The sequence below is a fragment of the Mus pahari genome, chromosome 14 (genome assembly GCF_900095145.1).
Source record: "Mus pahari chromosome 14, PAHARI_EIJ_v1.1, whole genome shotgun sequence".
Classification (NCBI taxonomy): domain Eukaryota; kingdom Metazoa; phylum Chordata; class Mammalia; order Rodentia; family Muridae; genus Mus; species Mus pahari.
Genome location: NC_034603.1, coordinates 22,851,307 through 22,872,383, shown reverse-complemented (window position 1 = coordinate 22,872,383; position 21,077 = coordinate 22,851,307). Strand labels below are relative to the sequence as shown.

Genomic DNA, 21,077 nt, shown 5'->3' with positions numbered 1-21,077 from the left:
CACATGGCGGCTCACAATCACCCATAATGAGATCTGATGCCCTCTTCTGGTGCGTCTGAAGACAGCTACAGTGTACTCACATATAATAATAAATAAATCTTTAGACTCACTTCTGATCTAATTTGGGCACTTAGACTATGTTTTATTTTAAATTTATATCTATTATATGTATACAATTGCACGACTTTATGGGCACCACAGGCATGTAGGAGCCTAAGGAGGCCCGAAGAAAGTAATGGATCTCCCAAAACTGAAGTTACAGCCGGTTGTGAGCTGCTGGGTAGGTGCAAGGAATCCACCTCCAGTCTCCTGCTGGTCAGTAAGTGCTGTTAAGCACTGAACCATCTCTCCAGCCACAGGATCCATATTTTCAAATAACATAGAAGGGTTTTCATTAACTTTCTAATCAGAAATTATTACTACAAACTACCTTTTTTTTTTTTTTTAAGAAATTGGGCTATAGTACTACAGAAGGCACCACAGTATAAGATCATCTAATTGATTATTGTTCCTTGGATAAAAGACAATAGCCAGAGCCTTTAATCCCAGCACTTGGGAGGCAGAGGCAGGCAGATTATTGAGTTTCAGGCCAGCCTGGTCTACAGAGTGAGTTCTAGGACAGCCAGGGCTACACGGAGAAACCCTGTCTCGAAAAACCAAAGGGGGGAAAAAAAAAGACAATAGCCACTACACTTTTATTGGTTCTATTAAAAGCACTTCTAGCTGGTAGTGGTGGCGCTGGTAGGATTTGCTGAAGGAGGCAGAGGCAGAGGCTGAAGGATCACGAGTTCGAGGCCAGCCTAGGCTACACATTGGGGCTGGTGAGAAACCCTGTCTTGAATAAATAAATAAATAAATAAATCCTCAACAAATTGTTAGTGAGATTTTATTTTTATGAGTGTATGAGTGTTTACCTGGAAGTATATGTATACCATGTCCTTGGAGGCCAGAAGGTGTCAGATCCCCTGGGACTGGAGTTCAGGCAGTTGTTAGCTGCCATATGGGTGTTGGGAAATGACCTCAGGTCCTCTGGAAAGAACAGCAGTGTTCTTATGCTTTGGGCCAGCTCTCCAGCCATCAGTGTCAATTTTTAAAAGTTGACAATTATCTTTCTGTTCTCATATAAGACTTGCTAGGCATGGTATTCCACATTTGTAATCCCAGCCTTGGGGAGGTAGAGATGGGGAGATCTCTGAGACCAGGCCAGCCAGTGTAGCCTAACCAGTGAGTTCTGGGCCAATTCTAGGTTTTGAATAAGGTAGATAGAAAGCACAGTACAGAACAGGTTTGGTGGTTGACAACTTTTATTCCAGCACTCCAGAGGCAGCAGATCTCTAAGTTTGAGGCCAGCCTGATCTATCTAGCAAGTTCCATACCAGACAGGGTTTTAGTGACACCCTGCCTCAAAAGCAGAATTTTTTTCCTTTTCGTTTTTTTTTTTGATTAACATAGAGTCTCATATTGTCTAGACCAGGGCTGTCCTTGAATTCTTGGTGCTCCTGACTTTACCTCTGAAATACTGGGTTTTCAAGTATATCCCACCACACTCAGCTTAATCAAAGATTAAGAATCTTTGATTCAGGGGCCTGGAGAGATGGCTCAGCGGTTAAAAGCACAGACTACTCTTCCAGAGGTCATGAGTTCGAATCCTGGCAACCACATGGTGGCTCACAACCACCCATAATGAGATCTGACACCCTCTTCTGGTGTGTGTGAAGTCAGCTACAGTGTACTTACATATAATAATCAATCAATCAATCCTTGGGCCGAAGCAGCAGGGACTGAGTGAGTGGACCGGAGTGAGTAGGTCCGAACCAGAGAGAGCAGAGGACCTAAAAGTTCAAACCCCACCACATGAAGGCTCACAACCATCTGTACAGCTACAGTGTACTCTCATACATAAAATATATAAATCTTAAAAAAAAAAAAACCAAAACAAACTTTGAAACTTCATAAAGTTTTACTTGAAAGTGGCCTAAAATGTTACAGGAATATTGAACGCAAACGATTGCGAAATAGGAGCAAGGTGGAAATTTTTATCCATACCTCCAAGTACTAAGTTAAAATGTAGATAAGTGTTTTATGGTTATTACTATGAAGCTTCTAATAAATTATTTCCTACCTCAGCAAAACCAAAGAACGGGGCAAGATAAGTAGGGCAATAATGCAGAGGGTGAGGAGTCTCTGGGATCAAGGGCGTGAACTTGAGCAGGCAACTCAACCGCACCTTTTGGTGGAGTAACGAAGAGAATGTACAAACATCGTTCAGGAGTCAGCGTTCTGATATGTAAGGGATGTGGTTGTTAGGACTTAGCTTTTGTTTGCGTACGTTTCCAAGGAGACAGTCACAGCCGGAAAACAGACACTTAAGAGACAGCCCACGCCCTTAAACAAGAGATAAAAACGAGCAGGTTCCGAGGCCACCCAGTAACAAACGGTGCGCGCGCGCGCCACGCTAGGCGCGGCAGAGGGGAAGTCTGCCCCTAACAAACATGGCTTCCCGGCTACTTCCGTCCCCCTGTCTGTAATTTGGCACCGCAGCTTCTCGCGGTTTTATACTTCGCTCTGCTTAGCAAACGCCTGGACCTCCTCCTGCGGGGAAGGCGGGCGTGGAAGGATATGAAGTATTTTTATTGGTTGCTATGCGGAGCGTCGCCAGCTGTGCCCCGGTCCTGATTGGTTGCCAAGAGGGGGCTTCTTCAGAGGCGGAGTCAGCGGCGTGGGGAGCCATGGGTCAGCCCGCCAAGGTGACAGGGCCGGGAGGAGGGTGCCGGGATGCTGAGGGTCAAGACCCCGGCAAGGGAGGGAGGCGATCCCGAGGGCTGAGAGTGTAAGAGGGTGACAACCTTCAGGGGCAATGAGTGGTAGAGGGTGACGATTTTGAGGGCAGTGTGGAGAGACGACCCTATGGACCGTGAATGGAGGAGGGTGATAGCCATGTGGAAGAGTGAATGATGATGAGGGAGACAACCCCGAGGAAGGGGAGAAGTGAGTGAGGAGGGAGTGGATCCCGAGGGGCGCGGAGCGGAGGAGGGTGACAGCCACCCGGGACATTGAATGAGGAGGATGGCTGAACCATGAAAGGTGGTGAATAGAGGAGACTGATGATCATAAACCCTACCACCTTTGCCTTAATAGAGAAGTGCCGTAGTAGGAAGATTATAAACAACTAATAAAATCATAAGTGCTGCAAATTAATAAACAGCATGTTTTGCGCACCTATAAGTAGGATTTAACTTAGCTAGAGGAATACAGAAATCTCTAGTGGGTGAGAGACATCGTTGCTGAGCCTACTTGTTGATGGCAAGCCCAGGCAACATAGATCTTGTCTCAAAATTTAAGAATAACAGGGACCTATAGGCAGACACCTGAAGTTTGATTAAGAATTAGGAGGGGCTGGCCTCAGATTTAACGTGTAGCCCACGCTGCGGCCAATTCTCAGCAATCTTCATGCTAAGTGCTGGGATTCTAACCCTTGAGCCACTAACCCCAGCTACTTTTTGCATTTGAAAAGAAGTTTCTTAGTAGGGCTGAGGTTGTATTTAACTTTAAGTTGGAGCCCTTAGCATTTTCAAGGCTTTGGCTTCCATGCCCAACAGTGCATAAATAATAAGTAAAAAATATTATTAGCTCCAGTGTAATGCTGATTTTAGTAGATTTGTGGTAATGAAGATCACATTTTCTTTTAAAATAACTTTTTTCAACTATTTTATTCGCAAGGCATGTATGTCTGCACCATGTGCATGTCTGGTACTCACAGAGTCCAGAAGAGGGTGACAGATGCCTTGGTACCAAGTTACAGGGAGTTGTCAGCTGGAGTATGGCTGATGGGAAGAACCTGGTTCCTTTGTGAGAGCAGCCAGTGCTTTAACCTCAGAGCCATCTCTCCAGCCCCATTTTCTTTTTATTAGGATAATGGTCTTAAACTAGTGGTGCTGGTTTTTTTGGGTTTTTTTGTTTGTTTGTTTGGTTGGTTGGTTTTTTTGAGACAGGGTTTCTCTGCATAGCCCTGGCTGTCCTGGAACTCACTTTGTAGACCAGGCTGGCCTTGAACTCAGAAATCCACCTGCCTCTGCCTCTGCCTCCCGAGTGCTGGGATTAAAGGCGTGCGCCACCACCGCCCGGTTAGTGGTGCTGTTTTTATATTACTGGACACCCCCACTCCCCAGGAAGTACTGTATAAAATTACTCAGATTACTATCCTTCAGTGTTGCACACTGCAGACTTCCTATGGTCTTTTTTTTTTTTTTTTTTTTTTTTTNTTNNTTTTCGAGACAGGATTTCTCTGTATTGTCCTATGGTCTTAAACTTTGGGATCAAGTGATCTTTCCTTCTCCACTCCCTAAGATGCTGGAACATCTAGACACCTAGATGTGTGTGTGTGTGTGTGTGTGTGTGTGTGTGTGTGTGCGCGCGCGTGCTCATGCCTGCCTGTCTCTTTACCTCTTGTTTAATTTATATTTTATTGTGTAGTGCTGAGAAATGAACTCAGGACCCACTACGTGCCAAGCACAGTCTATAGTGCTGCCTTTAAACATCCGTAGTCCTATCAACAGTCTCTGCCAGGCAATGGACTCTTATTGTGGAGCACTTTAGAAAAACCTCCTTTCTCTACAGGTCACTCAATTCCAAAGCCACCCCCACATGTTTAGGTTGTTATTGTTCCCCATCCCCCCATCCCAAGTCTGTTATTTTCCCGTGATTGTCTTAAAGTCCAGGCTAAGCATCCAAAAAAGGAAAAAAAGTGGAAATCTGAAAAATTTTTTTTCCATTTTCATGTGTGTGCCTATGTGTGCATATATGCATGTGTATGACTGCTTCTACTGTTCTCTTACCTCATTTGTCAAGGCAGGCTGACTCAGTTAGACCCAGAGCTCTCCAATGTGAGCATGGCTACTCATCTGCCCCGTATTTTCGTGGGTTCTGAGGATCCGAACTCTGGTCCTTACCCTTGCAGAACAAGCATTGTAATCACTGAGCCATCTCCTTAGCCCCAAATCCAAAGTTGATTTTCTATCTACCTATTTATTGTTTTTAATTTTAGGTGCATTGGTGTGGTGCCTGCATTCATGTCTGTGTGAGGATTTCAGATCCCCTGGAACTGCAGTTACAGACAGTTGTGAGCTGCTATGTGGGTGCTGGGAATTGAACCCAGTTCTCTGGAAGAGGAACCTGTGCTCTCTTAGCCGCTGAGCCATCTCTTCAGCTTTCAGACATGCATATGTGTCTTAGGTTCATCCCGTTTCCCTCCCTGCCAGTCTCTCAGCTATCCTCACCACTATTCCTTTCCAATTTCACGTATTATCACAATGTCAGGCTTGTGTGCACTCCCGTCCCTGTCCCCACCCCGACTCCCATGAATTCAGGATGCTGAGAAGTCTCGGCATTCCTTCCACTTTCCAATTCAGAAATTGCAGTTAGGCTTCCCTGAGCTATCTGAAACCTCTTCCCGGGCTCTTAGGATAGAATACATTCCTGATTGTGTGTGGAGGAGTCAGGAAAAGATGAAGGGGGGCGTAGATTGAGAGAGAGCTAGAAACCCATGCAGACTGGCAGAGTTCACCTCCTTCCCACACTAGGTTCTTGTCAGAATGATCATTGAGGCTTTTGTTTTGAGAGTTGTTGAAACAGGCTGTCACGAAGCCCAGGTTGGCCTTGAACTCACCACATAGCAGCGGCTGACACTGAGCTGATCCCCCTGCCTCCATCCACCTCATGAGTACTGGATTGACAGATATGAACCACCACACCACTTAGAAGATTCGGGTATTTTTTATTATTTTATTTTATTTTATTTTATTTTGGCTGTTTCATAGGACAGTTTTTTAATGAGTTGCTAGATGGAGCCCAGGGCCTTAACCTGAGCTAGGTTGTACCTCCAACTGCTGCCCCCCCCACCCTTTTAATTATATGTCTGTGGGCATGTGTATGTGGGCATGTGTGTGCAAGTGCAGATGCCTGCAGAGGCCAGAACCACTTGATGTGAGTGCTGGGATCCAAGGAACAGAGCTGACGCCCACCGGAGAACAGTGCATGCTCCTAACCACTGATCCAGCTCCCAGGCTCCTCGTTGCTTTTGTTGGTTTGAGCTTGGCCTGCAGGAGGGGTTGGGGGATGGGCGTGGGTGTTGGGGGTTGTCTTTTGAGATAGAGTTTCTCTCTAGCAGCCAGACCCTGTTTTGTTCTTTAACTCACAGAGAAATAACACTAGAACATTACTTTGCAAGCTCCTTGCTTTTACCACCTTTTTTGGAAAAAGAGTTTTCAGAAACCAATAGAAGCTGGGCGTTGGTGGCTCAGGCCTTTCACCTCAGCACTTGGGAGGCAGAGGCAGGCAGATCCCTGAGTTCCAAGCAGGACAGCCAGGGCAGGGCTACACAGTAAAACCATGTCTCAAAAACTAAACCACCACTACCACCACCACCAAAAACCACATGCAACAGAAACAAATAGAAAGTGAATACTGATTAAGTCTTCTAAATATAGTGATTCTAAATGGTGTGTAAAGTGTGTTTTTTTTTTCATTAAATGTAAAATCTGTTTTATTTTTATCTTTTTGTGTGTAATATTTGTATATGTGTGTGCATGTCTGTGTGTTTCTGTGTGTGTGTGTGTGTGTGTGTGTGTATGTGTGTTGGTCCTTGCCTCCTCCCTCCCCCGCTCCCTCCCCGATTTGAGGCAGGGACCCTTGTTAGCCTCTGCCAGGCTGGCTGGCCCTTGAGTTCCTGGGACTCCCCTGTCTCTCTCCCTGCTTGCTCTCATCTCCCCACAGGCACACGAGGGTCACAGGTTTGTGGTACTGGCTTTGCTTTTTATATGGATTTCAGGGATTTGAACTCATGATCATGGAGCCTCGCGCTGTATGTACTGAGCCATCTCCTCAGTCTGGAATTCTCCTTTTTCCTGATAGGTTTTACAGCTCTTTAAAACACTGCACAGGACCAGGCAGCAAGTTTTTAAAAATGATAAGAGAGCACTGGAAGGTAAATATGGCTTTCATGCCTATGGAGCAGACCCTGCTGCTTTTGTTTGTTTTGTTTTGTTTTTCGTTTGTTTGCTTTTTGTTTTGTTTTGTTTTGATTTTGCAGAGCTAGGAACTGAACTCAGATCCTGCACATGCAAGGCAAACACTCTACCATTGAGCTAGGCAGCCAACCAGAGCCAGGGAATATCCCAGGCTGGCTTTGAACTTACTTTTATGGAGGATGACCTTGAACTCCTGATCCTTCCATCTGAGGTGTGAGTCCCCACACCTGGGGGCACATCTATGCTTAGCTGACTGCTCTTCTCTTCTGACTTAGTGGAATGACCTTTACCATCTCTCCCTGATGGTCTATAAAGATCCGGTACACTTACGGAAGAACACTTACTATGTGTTCTAAGATAAGTTTTCATATAGAATCAGCAAAAAAGGGGGGCTGGTGAGATGGCTCAGTGGGTAAGAGCACTGACTGCTCTTCCGGAGGTCCTGAGTTCAAATCCCAGCAACCACATGGTGGCTCACAACCACCCTTAATGAGATCTGATGCCCTTTTCTGGTGTGTCTGAAGTCAGCTACGGTGTACTTATATATAATAATAAATAAATCTTTCAAAAAAAATTAAAAAAAAAAGAATCGGTGAAAAAGGAAGGGGAGGGTCAGATTTAAGGCTCTCCCTAACCCCACTTCCCTCCGGCAAAGCCGGGTGCTGCTGTGTTGTTTGTTCCTGGGTAAAGTGTAGCAGCAGCTGATGCAGCTGTGAGGCAGTCCAGTGTGGCGACATGAATCCTGACTCAGCATCTCTGTCTTTGAAGTGGTTTCAGGATGCTCTGGAAGTCACAGCTTTAGACCTAGGGCTCTGCATTAACCTTGTTGATTTCCACCCACCATGCATTTCCAAACCTTCCTAAGAGGGCCCTGGGCAAAGCATTCCCAGGGCATCAGATTTCATTTCTTTTACATACTGATTTTTATTATTTTTGATTGTGCATGTGCTGTGCCTGTACATGCAGGTGCCCACAGAAGCCAGATGCACAGGTTCCCTGGGAGCTGGAATCACAGGCAGTTGTCAGTCACCCGGTACAGGTGCTGGTCCTCTGCAGGTACATGTCCTTAACTGCCCCTAGTTAGAGAAATACATAATTTCATGTACTTGACACAAATTCCTAACAGTTCTCAGTTCTGTGAGGTAATTATAATTCCAACCTTTACAGATGAGAAAACTGACAAAATATGAAAAAGATCTCCCGCATGTCATTAGCCAACAGTAGAACTGAGGGAGAATCGCACCAAGCAGTGAGATCCCAGAAGGCAGACTCTTTAAAGAGGTTTGCTGTTATTACTTTATGTGCATGGGTGTGCTGCCTACATGCATCTGTGTACCACTTAAGTGCTTGGTGTCCTGGGAAGCCAGAAGAGGGTGATGGATCTGGAGCTACATCTGAGCTCTCACTCCATCATCCCCCACAGCCAGACTCTTACCCACCTTACATACCAAGGAAGACCAGCACTGAAGGAGGCTTCCACAGCAATTGTTTTTTTCTGTCGACGTGGTATATTTTGTTGCTTTTAGCCAACATTGGTTGAGTATTTAGTAAGGACTTCATACAGATTGTTCCATTAAATACTCCCAACATGGACAGGCCAATTAGGTTAGAGTAGATTAAGCTACTTTTGTGTGAATGGTATATGTAAAGTAGTCATGAAGGTTTTTTAAATTTTTTTATTTTATTTTTTTATTTTTAAGATTTATTATATTTAAGTACATTGTAGCTGTCTTCAGACACACCAGAAGAGGGTGTCAGATCTCGTTAAGGATGGTTGTGAGCCACCATGTGGTTGCTGGGATTTGAACTCAGGATCTTCAGAAGAGCAATCAGTGCTCTTAACCACTGAGCCATCTCTTCAGCCCCATGAAAGGGTTTTTTTTGTGGTTGTCCTGGAACTCAACATGTAGACCAGGCTAGCCTCAAACTCACAGAGTACCTCTTACCTCTGCCCTGCTAGTACTTAGTTCAAAGGCATGTGGTACCACACCTAGCAACTTTGATTTTATCATTTACTTTTGTGTCAGCTGATGTGCTTGGGATCAAATCTGCACTAATCTATCTACTATGTGTGTGCAGGCATGGGCTACATACTTGTTTGTGCTGGTTCTTACCATCATCATAAAGCATTTTAGTGGAATGTAATGACACATGCATGCAACCCCAGCACTCTTGAAGCTAAGGGTTCATAAGTTCAAGAACAGCCTGGGCTTTACAGTGAGACCCTATTTCAAAACCAATAAAGTAAGGCATTACTTTAAATGTTTAGATTTAGAGAAAACATTCACCTGGATTTGGATTTATTAGAATTAGGTAGTTTTAGTTCTGTAAGTACACAAATGACGTGGAAAAGAAGCCGGGTATGGTGGCCTTTAATCCTAGCAAGACACACGACTGGAGGATCTCCATGGGTTCAAGGACAGCCTGGTCTACATAATGAGTTTCAGAACAGCCAGGGCTATGTTGAGAGACCCTGTCTCAAGAGACAGAGGAAGAGGGAGAGGGAAAGAGAGAGCGAGGGAGAGAGAACGAGAAGGAAGTTGAAAACAAAAGGCAGAGTACCAGGGTACTAAGTTATTTCCGTAGTTCACCGAGAAACTTGGTTACTGGTACATTTCTTCTTGCTTTCTTCTACAGAACTCACCATATAGCCTTAGCCTGCCTCCAACTTGAAGTCCCCCACCTCACCCTCCTAAGCACTGCAGTTGCAGCACGTGACACCGTGCTTGTAACACATTTCTCATGCTTTGTTTTGTGTGGAAAGTGGAGATTCATCATGAGTAACCCTGAACAACATGTAAGAATCATAAGTGTTCATTACATGTATTTCTCTTTCTCTCTCTCTCTAGCAGCCAGAGTAAAGATAAATGAAGAATTCAAAAAACATAAAAACGAGACCTCTCCAGAGAAAATAAAAGAGGTGCAGTAATGGCTTTCAATTGTGATACAACTGGGATAAATGCTTGTGGTAAAGAGGGGACCGTGGGAATGGAGGCCTTCGTGAAGGAAAACTATCACTTTGTGGTGCGAGCCTCTACAGCTGTGAACAACCTGCACTGTGTGCTGTGGCTGCCCTCCTCAGGGTTATCTCCTGCCCCCAAAGATAACAAGGGAAGAGAATACAGAAGTGGCCCTGGTCAAGTGCAGAGGAGTTGAACTATGGTAGAGGCAGGACATACTTTCTCCACTTGAGGAGAGTGACTAAAGATAAGGAGCAAGCATTCCCATGGTGGAGCACTTCAGAGGGAATTTTCGGCTCCTTCATCAGAAGTAGACTTTAAAAAGTTTTTCTGGGGCTGGAGAAATGGCTCAACGGTTTAAAAGTCCTGGCTGCTCCCAGCTCTCACATGGCAACTCCCAGCTCTCTCTAACTCCAGTTCTGAGGGGTCAGACACCCTCATATAGACATACATGCAGACAAAACACCAATGCATGTGAAATAAAAAGACATCAATTTTATTTTTTTTCTATCACGGCGTTGGTGCAAACAGCCATAGTATGCATTTTGGTTACTTGCTCAAGGTGAAGAAGCTCCCTGACACTAGCCTGCGAGCACCTAATGCTCTCAGTGCTGAAAAAGTACACATGAGTTCTCCTGTGTCATGCACGGCCTGGTGAATGCGCACTGCCTTTAGCCTGCGACTTCTGTGTCTCGCTTTGTATAAAGGTAGGGAAGCACCCTTAGGAGAAGCCACACAGAGCAGAGCTGGGCATGGTGGAGTGACTGTGCCTGGCCTTCTAGTACTTAGGAAGTAAATCACGAATCCAGCGTCAGCCTGGGATACATAATGGGAGACTACTGCCTTAAAAAAAAAAAAGAAGAAAATACAATTATTTGTGAGGATAGCATGGTATGAAGATTTGATTTGGTAAAGGAGAAAATACAAATGAGAGAATATCTCATATTTAATAGCATTTATACAAGTGAATAAGATATCAGGTAAATATATATATATTTTATATATATTTATATATATATATATTATATATATATATTTATAAAATATATATATATAATATATATATATATTTTTTTTTTTTTTTTGAGGCAGGGTCTCATTATGTAGCTCTAGCTGTCCTGGAACACTATTAGACAAGGCTGGCCTTGAACTCACAGGGATCGCCAGCCTCTGCCTCCAGAGTGCTGGGACCAAAGGTGTATACCACCACACATTTAAAAACATATAACTAAAAAGTCCTAAACCTGTTTTTGAACAAAACATGGGATGCCTACTAAAAATGAAGAGCGTCTGAACTGCTGGGCTTTCTACAGTGCTTGATACAGTCGCACAGCGAAAAGCTGCCTTACCAGAAAGGGGCCTGTAGAACTGTGGTTGGCAAGGCCAGTGCAGCCTTTCGGGAGCACTCTTAACCTTAAGGGTTACTCTGTCTGATCGGGTTTTGTTGTTGTTGTTTTGTTTTTTGTTTTTGTTTTGTTTTGTTTTGTTTTGTTTGATTTTCTTAACAGATGATGAAACTAGGTTCTGATGTGGAATTATTGCTCAGAACAGCTGTTATTCAAGGAATTCACACGGACCATGACACACTGCGTAAGTAAAGTGGGAGAAAATGATTGCTGAGGGGGTGTTTCAAAATAGTGAACAATTACTGTACCCTTATTTGTCTTGGTTTTATTTGTTGTTATTAATGTTTAAGGTTTTTGGTTTTTTTGAGAAAAGGTTTTACTCTGTAGCCCAGGCAGTCTTAGAACTTACTGTGTAAATCAGGCTGGCTCTCCTGAGGGCTGGAATTAAAGGTGTGACCACACCCACCATACTGGCATTACTCCTAAACGGTGACATCATGACATCGGGGTGGAAGTCAGAGTCTCATGCTTTCATGGCAGATATTTTCCTAACCAAGCCATTTTGTTGGCCCCCTGGTTTTTATTTTTATTTTTAAGTTTATTTTTAGATTTTTGTTTGTTTGTTTGTTTTTTCAAGACAGGGTTTCTTTGTGTAGCCCTGACTGTGTGAAACTTGCTCTGTAGATCAGGATGGCCTTGAACTCACAGGGATCTGCCTGCTCTGCTTACCAAGTGCTGGAATTAAAGGGATACACCACCACCTCCCAGCTGACCATTTTTATATACCCATACTCATTCATTTTTCTGGCAGTGTTTATTATCTACCTAGACTCAGTCTATTCCTTTACTTTTTATTCTATAATTCGTTATTTTAGTTAGAGGAATTGTAACTATAGGAAATGGAAATGTAGTTAAGAATCTGTTGTCTTAAGACTCCTACTGGAGTGTTAGCAAAATCTCATTGCAGATTACAACTTGTGTGTGTGTGTGTGTGTGTGTGTGTGTGTGTGTGTGTGTGTGTGGCACATGCATCAATGTACATACATACAAGAGAAGGTCAGAAGATAGCTTTTTTTTTTTTTTTAAAAGATTTATTTATTATATGTAAGTACACTGTAGCTGTCTTCAGACACTCCAGAAGAGTGGCGCCAGATCTTGTTACGGACGGTTGTGAGCCACCATGTGGTTGCTGGGATTTGAACTCAGGACCTTTAGAAGGGTGCTCTTACCTGCTGAGCCATCTCACCAGCCCCAGAAGATAGCTTTTAACACGTGGGTTTGAGAGATTGAATTTGGGGTGCCAGGCTTGGTGACCATCTTATAGGCCCCTTAGTTAGCAATTGTCTGCTGACTAAGAAAGCATGAACACCTTCAGTTAGTTGGTGCAGATCAAAGTATTCTCTTTATAAAGTACCTATTATAGCCTTCTGTTCACTTGTCTCGAGGATTTTTGCCTTTTTTTATTGTCTTGAATTCTGTGTGTTCTAAATACAAACCTTTTGTTGGATACGTGTAGTCTAAGAACCTCCTGTGTCTTTTCCCTTTGAGAAGTTCCTTATTTTAATGGAGGCTAGTTGGCCCATTTTTCTTTTCTGGTGGGTACTTTTGGATCCTGTTGTAGAAGACTTAAATATCAAGCAAGGTCATGGATGGATTCTTCCATGCTTTGTTCCAAAAGGTAGCTTTTGCTTATCTACCAAAGTTCCAAAGTTGGATTTGTGCGTTTTAAGAGCACTCAGTACACCCTCCTCCCACTGAGAGATGAGCTTCCACAGCAAACTAGATGACTGAACCATGAAAAGGCTCTTAACTTTTTTTTTTTTTTTTTTGCACACAGGCTGGATTCTGAGTTTCTCCTGGTGTAGAATTAGCATCTCCTCCCTCTCCCCCTCTCCGGGAAGGCAGCATCTCACATTCCTTTTGTTTTGTTTTGTTTTGTTTTGTTTTTTATTTATCTTTGAGATAGGGTCTTTCTGTGTAGTCCCGGCGGTCCTAGAACTTGCTACATAGATCAGACTGGCCTCAAATTCCAAGAATCTGCCTGCCTCCCTCTTGGAATTAAAGGTGTGTTGTGCTAACAGGCTGGGCCTAGTATCTCGTGTTTCTTAAAAATCACTTCCAGAAAACCCATCAGTTTCCTGGGCAACTTCTAGCAGATCTGCAAGCCTCACCCGATTGTTTAAGATAAGTTTCAAGATTGGTCTCTTTGTTTTGGAGCTGGCTGGTTGGAGTGAAATCTTACAGACATTCTTCTCATTCTAGCCTAGTCAGGGAGCTAGCACTGTGACTTGGCAGCCGTGATTAGTATCTCGTCCAGTCCCGGAGACTCCTAAACTAAGCTCTCCTCATGGCTGACGCTTCGTGGTCAGAACTTGAACAGCTTTATAGAAAGGAGCCTTTATAACATAATGGAAGGCTGTAGCTAGCTGTGTGGTAAGGTAGAAACAATAGCAGCCAGTTTTGGAGAGCCTTCATACCACTTACCAGTGTTGAAGACTGAAAGTTAACAGACAGCTGCTTTAGCCGTAGCCATGGTGATAAATGTTTTCCCACAGCCCGGAGGCGTGGAAACAGGAAGACATCTTGGAGGCTGCAGAAGTCTGGACTTCTCAAACCAGTGCTTTTCTGATAGGGAACATGTCTGTCAGCTCTGGCATCTTCTAAGTCTGCCGTGACTTCCAAGTAACGTGTACATTAAGAGGGTCTCTGGGTGAGCAACTGGTGTGACGCATCCTTCAGAGAAGACCACTTATATTTACAGTTTCAAGACAATAAAAAGGCTTGATTAGCTGGCTGGCAGCTATACTGGATATTCAGTCCCTGGCTTTTCTCAGGTTGGGCTGTGAAGCAAAAGAAAACAAAACAAAAAACCAAAAATACAGAAAAAAAAAAAAAAAAACAAAGCAAAAAACAAACCCCATCCTGGGTTGACACACCTTAGTTAGAAACTTTCCCAGAACTGTGGACCTTGATGAATGAAGTCCTTTCGTTTGTTGTGGCAGATGTCGCTGCCCCTGACCTGGACCCAGGCCTGAATGAACCGCCCATCATGGCGTCCTTTGTGCTGAAATCTGCTCCACAACAATGGCAGTTGTGCTCTGAGAGTTTCACACCTGGCACACCACTTTCCTTTGTTAGCTCCTCTGCTTCTGAGCTGCTTTCTGCTTGGGACAGTTGCACCTTCCATCCTTTGATAGTAAAGTATATGAATGTGACAAATGGTAAAAGGAACCTCGAGTGCGTGTCATTGCTAAAAGATGACTGTCTTTGGTGCTTACAGTTGGGTCAGGATGCTTGTCTGTGGCTTCGTGTTTCTGGAAACAACTGGAAGCAGACTTGAAGTTTATAGTGTTTGAGCAGATTGCATTGCTAAGAAACCTAGGCTTGTCTAGTTTATGTCTACTCGTTTGTTTGTTTTTCGAGACAGGGTTTCTCTGTATAGCCCTAGCTGTCCTGGAACTCACTCTGTAGACCAGGCTGGCCTCGAACTCAGAAATCCGCCTGCCTCTGCCTCCCGAGTGCAGGGATTAAAAGCGTGCACCACCACGCCCGGTTTATGGTTTCTTTGTTTAGCCCTGGCTGTCCTGGAACTCACTCTGTAGACCAGGCTGGCCTCCAACTTAGAAATCCGCCTGTCTCTGCCTCCCGAGTGCTGGGATTAAAGGCATGTGCCACCACGCCCGGCTCTATGTCTACTCTTGATGCCTGTCCTGGTCTCCTGAACTCAGATTAACAGGAAGTGGACTGGGACAGCTTCTGAAGACCCCCAAAGAAGCTGTCTTCCCCAAGATCTCCATCTCCCCAGGGCCGGAAGTGGCTCAGCGGCTAGAGCTGGATTCTGTGTGGTAGAGTGCAGTCAGAAGGGGATTTGAGTCTCTTGAAACTAGATTTGGTAGTGCAAAATTGGCAGGCTGAAGAATTATTCTATTACTAAGTTAAGAAGTCACTATCTTTTCCTGTCCCTGTGATGATTTTCTGTGGCCCGACCACTACCACACGATTCCCAGTCCCATGTTTTTATTCTTCATCCCGTCATTTATTTCTAACTAAAGCAGGGTCACTGTTTACCTTGTGAGCCACAAGCAGACCCATTGGGTAGATCAGGCCAGCCCATTAACCAGAGCCTCAATATGAATCCTGGTGAGGCTTTGGGGACAGGTGTGAGAGGGGTGAGAGTGTTCTGTGACTTGCTTATTGCCCATGTTCATGTCCAGAGAGGGACATCAAGGAAGATATAATACTTGATTTCCCAGATGCTCTGGCATCTTCTATAAGCACCTACCTACTGCGTGTTATTTCCACTGAAGCCATTGTTTTGCAGAAAAGGAGCGGTCTGGGTGGGGCGCCCCTCCTGCCCTTTGTTCTTCTTTCCTGTAGTGCAAATGTGGTGGCCACAGAAGGGTGGGAAGGCTGACTGCTGATCACCAGGGGTTGCAGACAGGGAGAGAAGAGCCTGGGTTCTCAGCGGCACCAGGACTTGTACTAACTCAGACCTGCCATGTTTCAAAAGGGAAGAAAAATAAGTCTCCCACCATCTTTTTTTTTTTTTTTTCCTGAGACAGGGTTTCTCTGTGTAATAGCCCTGGCTGTCCTGGCTGTAGACCAGGCTGGCCTTGAACTGTAACTTGTTTTGTTAAACCACTGTTTGGTGGACTTCTGGTTAGTCTAAATATTGATAGCTTTAGTAATTTTTTCTTCAGTGTAATTCCTCACTATGAAAACCATTTGTGAATCCTTATGTTATAGAGTGTGGTTTGTTTTTTCCAATAGATAATGAAGCCCTGACGCCAGAGAAACTTTAAAAATCTATCTATCTATCTATCTATCTATCTATCTATCTATCTATCTATCTACCTACCTATCTATGCTCTCTATTATATAGCTCTGGCTGATCTGGATTTGCCTTCTAGACCAGACTGGCCCTGAACTCACAGAGATCCACCTGCCTCTACCTCCCGAGTGCTGGATTTAAAGGTATATACTGCTATGCCTGGCTTGCCAAAGAAACATTCATGTTGACCTTCATCTCATTCTTGATGGAATATCTAGCATAAAATAGACACATATGTAATGACTAAGTTAAAAGCAACATTCTTCCTTACTTGGATGGAAGCACCAAAGAGCCAGTTAAAAATAATTACAAGGGGCTGGAGAGATGACTCAGAGGTTAAGAACACTGACTGTTCTTCCAAAGGTCCTGAGTTCAATTCCCAGCAACCACATGGTGGCTCACAACCATCTGTAATGGGATCCAATACACTCTTCTGGTGTGTCTGAAGACAGCTACAGTGTGCTCATATTCATAAAATAAATAAATCTTTAAAAAAGAAAAAAATAAAAATATTTAAAAATAATTACAAGTCAGAAATAAACAGAGGCTTTCTCATTTCATAAGCCAGATTTATCTCATGGGCACATTATTTTATTAACTTATATATATGTGCATGGTAGGGTGTTTATGCACCTTGTCATGGTGTGCACATGGAGATCAGTTTCCTTCCACCATGTGGGTGCCAGGGATCCAATTCATATCATTAGGCTTGGTGACAAGTGTCCTTACCCACTGAGACATCTCATCAACTCTTTCTTTATTAAGTACAAATTTCAGTTAATGTCTAGATTGAGTTTTTGCTGTTGTTCTTGTTGACATTTTTTTTTTTATTTTTTATTTTATTTTTTTATTTTTTGGTTTTTCGAGACAGGGTTTCTCTGTATAGCCCTGGCTGTCCTGGACTGCCTCCCGAGTGGTGGGATTAAAGGCGTGTGCCACCATGCCCAGCGCCCGGCACCCGGCTTCTTGTTGACATTTTTTATTAAATTGTTTAGACAGGGTCTCATGTAGTACACACTGATCTTGGCTCCTGATCCTCCTGCCCTGCCCCTCCCCCTCTCAGGTGCTAAGATTATAGAACTGCAGTTTCCTTAAAATACTGTGAGTGTGGGGCTGGAGAGCCGGCTGCTCATTCAGAGGACTGACGTTCACTTGCTATCACTTACATTGGGTGGTTCACCATCCCTTGTCCCTTTAGCTTTTGGGGACTCTGACATCCTCTTCTGGCCTCCCGAGGCACCCATGCACATGCACACACACAAACACAGACATACATTCATGTACATAGATGAAAAGAAATCTTCAATCTGCATGTATTTTTGTTTTTTGTTTGTTTTGAGACCCGGCTTTTCTGAAACTTACTTTGTAGACCAGACTCAAACTCAGAGATCCATCTGCCTCCCAAGTGCTGAGACTAAAGGCATACAGCCACTGCCCGGCTTTGTTTTTTGTTTTGGGGGGGTTTTGTTTTGTTTTGATTTGTTTTTTTCTTTGAGACAGAGTTTCACTATATAGCACTGGCTGTCCTGATATGTAGACCAGGCTAGCCTCAAACTCTGAAAGATCTACCTCCCTCTGTCTGTCTTCTGAGCATTGGGAATAAAGGTGTGAGCCATCATGCCCAGTCCCCTGAGTGTCCTAAGAACAGTCCTTAACTATAGTTTAATTATCAAAACTGGGGGATTCATGGAATACCATTGTTGAAATTTTTTTCTTTCCTCCTAACAAGGCCCTTTGTTTTTTGTGTGTTGTTTTGTTTTATTTTTGTTTATTTGTTTTTGAGACAGGATTTCTCTGTATAACTCTGGCTGTTCTGAAACTCACCCTGTAGACTAGGCTGGCCTCTCAGCCTGCCTCTGCCTCCCCAGTGCTAGGACTAAAGGCATGCACCCACCACCACCCAGTTAACAAGGCCCTTTCTAGTAGGAGGAACCTCTTTCCCCCATGGTCCAGGGTGCTACTGAGTTTCCTGAGTCTGGAACAGTTACTTATCTTTTATCACAACATCTAAAGATTGTAGGCAGGTTCTGGGAGCAGTGGTTAGGGGGGCATTTGCTCTCTTGTTTGACAGAATTTCATATAGCCCAGGCTGGCCTAAACTCCCTGGGTAGCTGACTTCTTATTCTCTTTTCTCTACTCTGAGTGCCAGGATTAGAAGTACGCACCAGCACAGCAGCTGGGCTGAATGAGCACAGAGCCTTGTACATGGAGGCAGGCCCTTTACTAATCCAGCCACATCTCCAACCCTGCTTTTGTTGAGACAGGTTTAACTAGGCTTGTCTGGAACTCAAACTCTATTCAAAGTGATGGCGATCCTCTTGTCTTAATCCCGCAGACTGTTAAGAGTGCAAATGTGAGCCACATATTGAGCCTGTGATGATGGCCTAGCTGGGCCTGCTCTTCCCAAGAAAGGGGGATACGATGTATCTCATTGCTTTTTTTTCCTTTAATTATTTTTTCAGTATTGAGTATCAGACCCAGGGCCTTTGAGACAGGGTCTCACTACAGCCCAGACCAGTCATGGTCATGCTATGCACTGCAGGCTGGCCTTTAATGCAGAGCTCACTACCTTTGTCCATAACTCCTGGGGTTATAGGCACGCACCAGCAGATGTGGGCAGTTTTCTCTCTCTTTCCATTTTTCCGTGTGTGGGGGTGCATGTGCACCCCTGAACCTGATAGTGGGAATTGCCCTCCTTCTTTTCATTGAAGCAGGATTTCTTGGTTAAGCACACAGTTCCCTGACAAGGCTCATCTTTCCTAGGGCATCTGAACCCTTGGTATAGCAAGCACTGTAACCGACGAGTAATCTCTGAGGCCCCCAACGCTGTCTTCTCTAGCAGTCAGCAGTTGGCTGTTCAGCAGTGCGTCTCAGTGGGGACACTGCTGTCACTCTGCCATGAAGGCTCCTCTCTGCCCCAGACTGTCTTTCACACCACAGTTAGCATCCTTGACTCCTGCCCGGTACATTTTTGGTAGCATTCCCTAAGTGGTATATCCGAAGACCCCTTCAGTGAGGAACCATTGTTCTAGGGGACGGGGTGTAGCTCAGTGGTAGAGTATACACTCTGCAGCATGTGAGGCCCTGGGTTCACAAGGCCCAGGAACAAGAAGGAAGGGAGGGAAGGAGAAGGGCAGTTGTGGGAGGGGATGGGAACCATTCTATAAATGTGGAATGTCTGAATTATGAGAGTGATGTCTTGCTTTCTATAAAATTTTTCATAGAAAAAGTAGCCAGGCATGTTGTGGTACACCTATAATCCCATCGTTGAGAGGTGGAGGCTAGAGAATCAAGAGTTCAAGGTTAGCCTCAACTACACAGGGAGTTCAAGGCTAGCCAGAGCTACATGAGATCCTGTCTCAAAAATCATTCGTAGATGACATTTTTAATTAGCTATTGATAGATGGTCATTAGTGTGTATGTGTGTGTGTGTTTTTTTTAAGATTTATTTATTATTATTCATAAGTACACTGTAGCTGTCTGCAGACGCACCAGAAGAGGGAGTCAGATCTCATTATGGATGGTTGTAAGCCACCATGTGGTTTCTGGGATTTGAACTCAGGACCTTTGGAAGAACAGTCGGATGCTCTTACCTGCTGAGCCATCTCACCAGCCCCATTAGTGTGTTTTTAGCTTAACTCCATTCAGTTGTTTATTAGTCATGTTTAATGAAATGATAAAGGATTTGGTTGTATATTTTTTTTTTTGTAACACAAATGAGGATCTTATTAAATGTTTCCATTTAGAATCAAAGATGTCACCTCAGACATCAACTGAGATAAAATGTCTCTAGAATAGTTATCTTCATGCTTCCCAAATTACACAGCTCACTGTTAGAACTTGCTGGGGAGACGGATGTGCTGGACCCTAGGTCTACTTTAAGATAAGTAGTGACTGGAGCTCTAATTGTCTTAACCACTCGTTTCTCTGTTCCTTTTAGAACTGGTCCCCAGGAAAGATCTTCTCACAGAAAATGTGCCATACTGTGATTCGCCAACCCAGAAGCAGTAAAGTGTCTAGGAGAAAATGTGCCATACTGTGACTCGCCAACCCGGAAGCAGTGAAGCGTCCAGGATAAGCGCACTTCTGCTCCTTCCCACTTTAAATACATACCTGGCAAATGTCCTGGACATGCATTTGTTTCTCTCTGAAGTGCACGTTGCAAATGAGCAACGGGCTGAGGACTAGGGAGGAGATAGACATGCCTCTCACTGACATGGGCAACTGAAGGCCTGGGGAGGCGGGGCACTCCTCTCTTTCTCTTTGGTAGGTCTTTTGGTCTTACCAAAGCTGTTTGCCAGTGAAGCACCAAATTGGTGACTTTTCATCTCATGGGACACACATAGCTAAATACAAAAATGCTACATTAAATTGATGTTTAATCCCCAAATTATTAAGTTGGTAAAAAAAAAAATCTTTCTGCCAGCTCTCTTCTGAAAGCAGCCGTTGTTTCCCAAAGTCCCATGGTTATTTCTGCGGCTAACAAATAATTACGTAGTGTATTTCTCTGCATTCTTACAAAGACAACGTTCCCCTTTTTGTTTTGTATGCATGGGTGTTTTGCCTGCATAAATGTCTATGCACCATATGTATGCAGTGCCATGCCTGCAGAGGTTGGGAGAGGGAGTTATAGATGGTCATGAGTTTCCTAGAAGAACAGCCAATGCTCAAAGCACTGAGCCATCTCTCTAGCCCCTATAAAGACATTAGCTAGATGAAATATCAAAGTCACTCTGGGTCACTATAGAATAAACACATCCTCTTTAGGAAGTAGTGACCTCCTGTCAGATGGCTTGTGGTCTTTGTAAACGTAACTGTATTTAGTTCACAGTTAGACTTTGCTGTGAAATGTTGTAGATAATATCTCTCTCTCTCTCTCTCTCTCTCTCTCTCTCTCTCTCTCTCTCTCTCTCTC

At 44.0% G+C, this 21,077-nt stretch overlaps 1 protein-coding gene across 2 annotated transcripts; it reads left to right on the top strand.

Moving 5' to 3' along the window:
• The first annotated feature begins 2,642 nt into the window (after positions 1 to 2,642).
• Lyrm7 (LYR motif containing 7) lies at positions 2,643 to 21,071 on the top strand. Of its 2 annotated transcripts, none has more exons than XM_021214086.2 (5): positions 2,643 to 2,747; positions 6,910 to 6,982; positions 9,875 to 9,945; positions 11,494 to 11,575; positions 20,103 to 21,071. In XM_021214086.2, the coding sequence occupies exons 1-5, from the start codon at positions 2,643 to 2,645 to the stop codon at positions 20,171 to 20,173; spliced, it is 402 nt and encodes a 133-aa protein (XP_021069745.1). In that variant the 3' UTR covers positions 20,174 to 21,071. The 2 variants fall into 2 exon arrangements, with proteins under 2 accessions (XP_021069745.1, XP_029402163.1); XM_029546303.1 differs by having other exon boundaries at positions 2,674 to 2,747; positions 9,878 to 9,945.
• Positions 21,072 to 21,077: the final 6 nt, after the last annotated feature.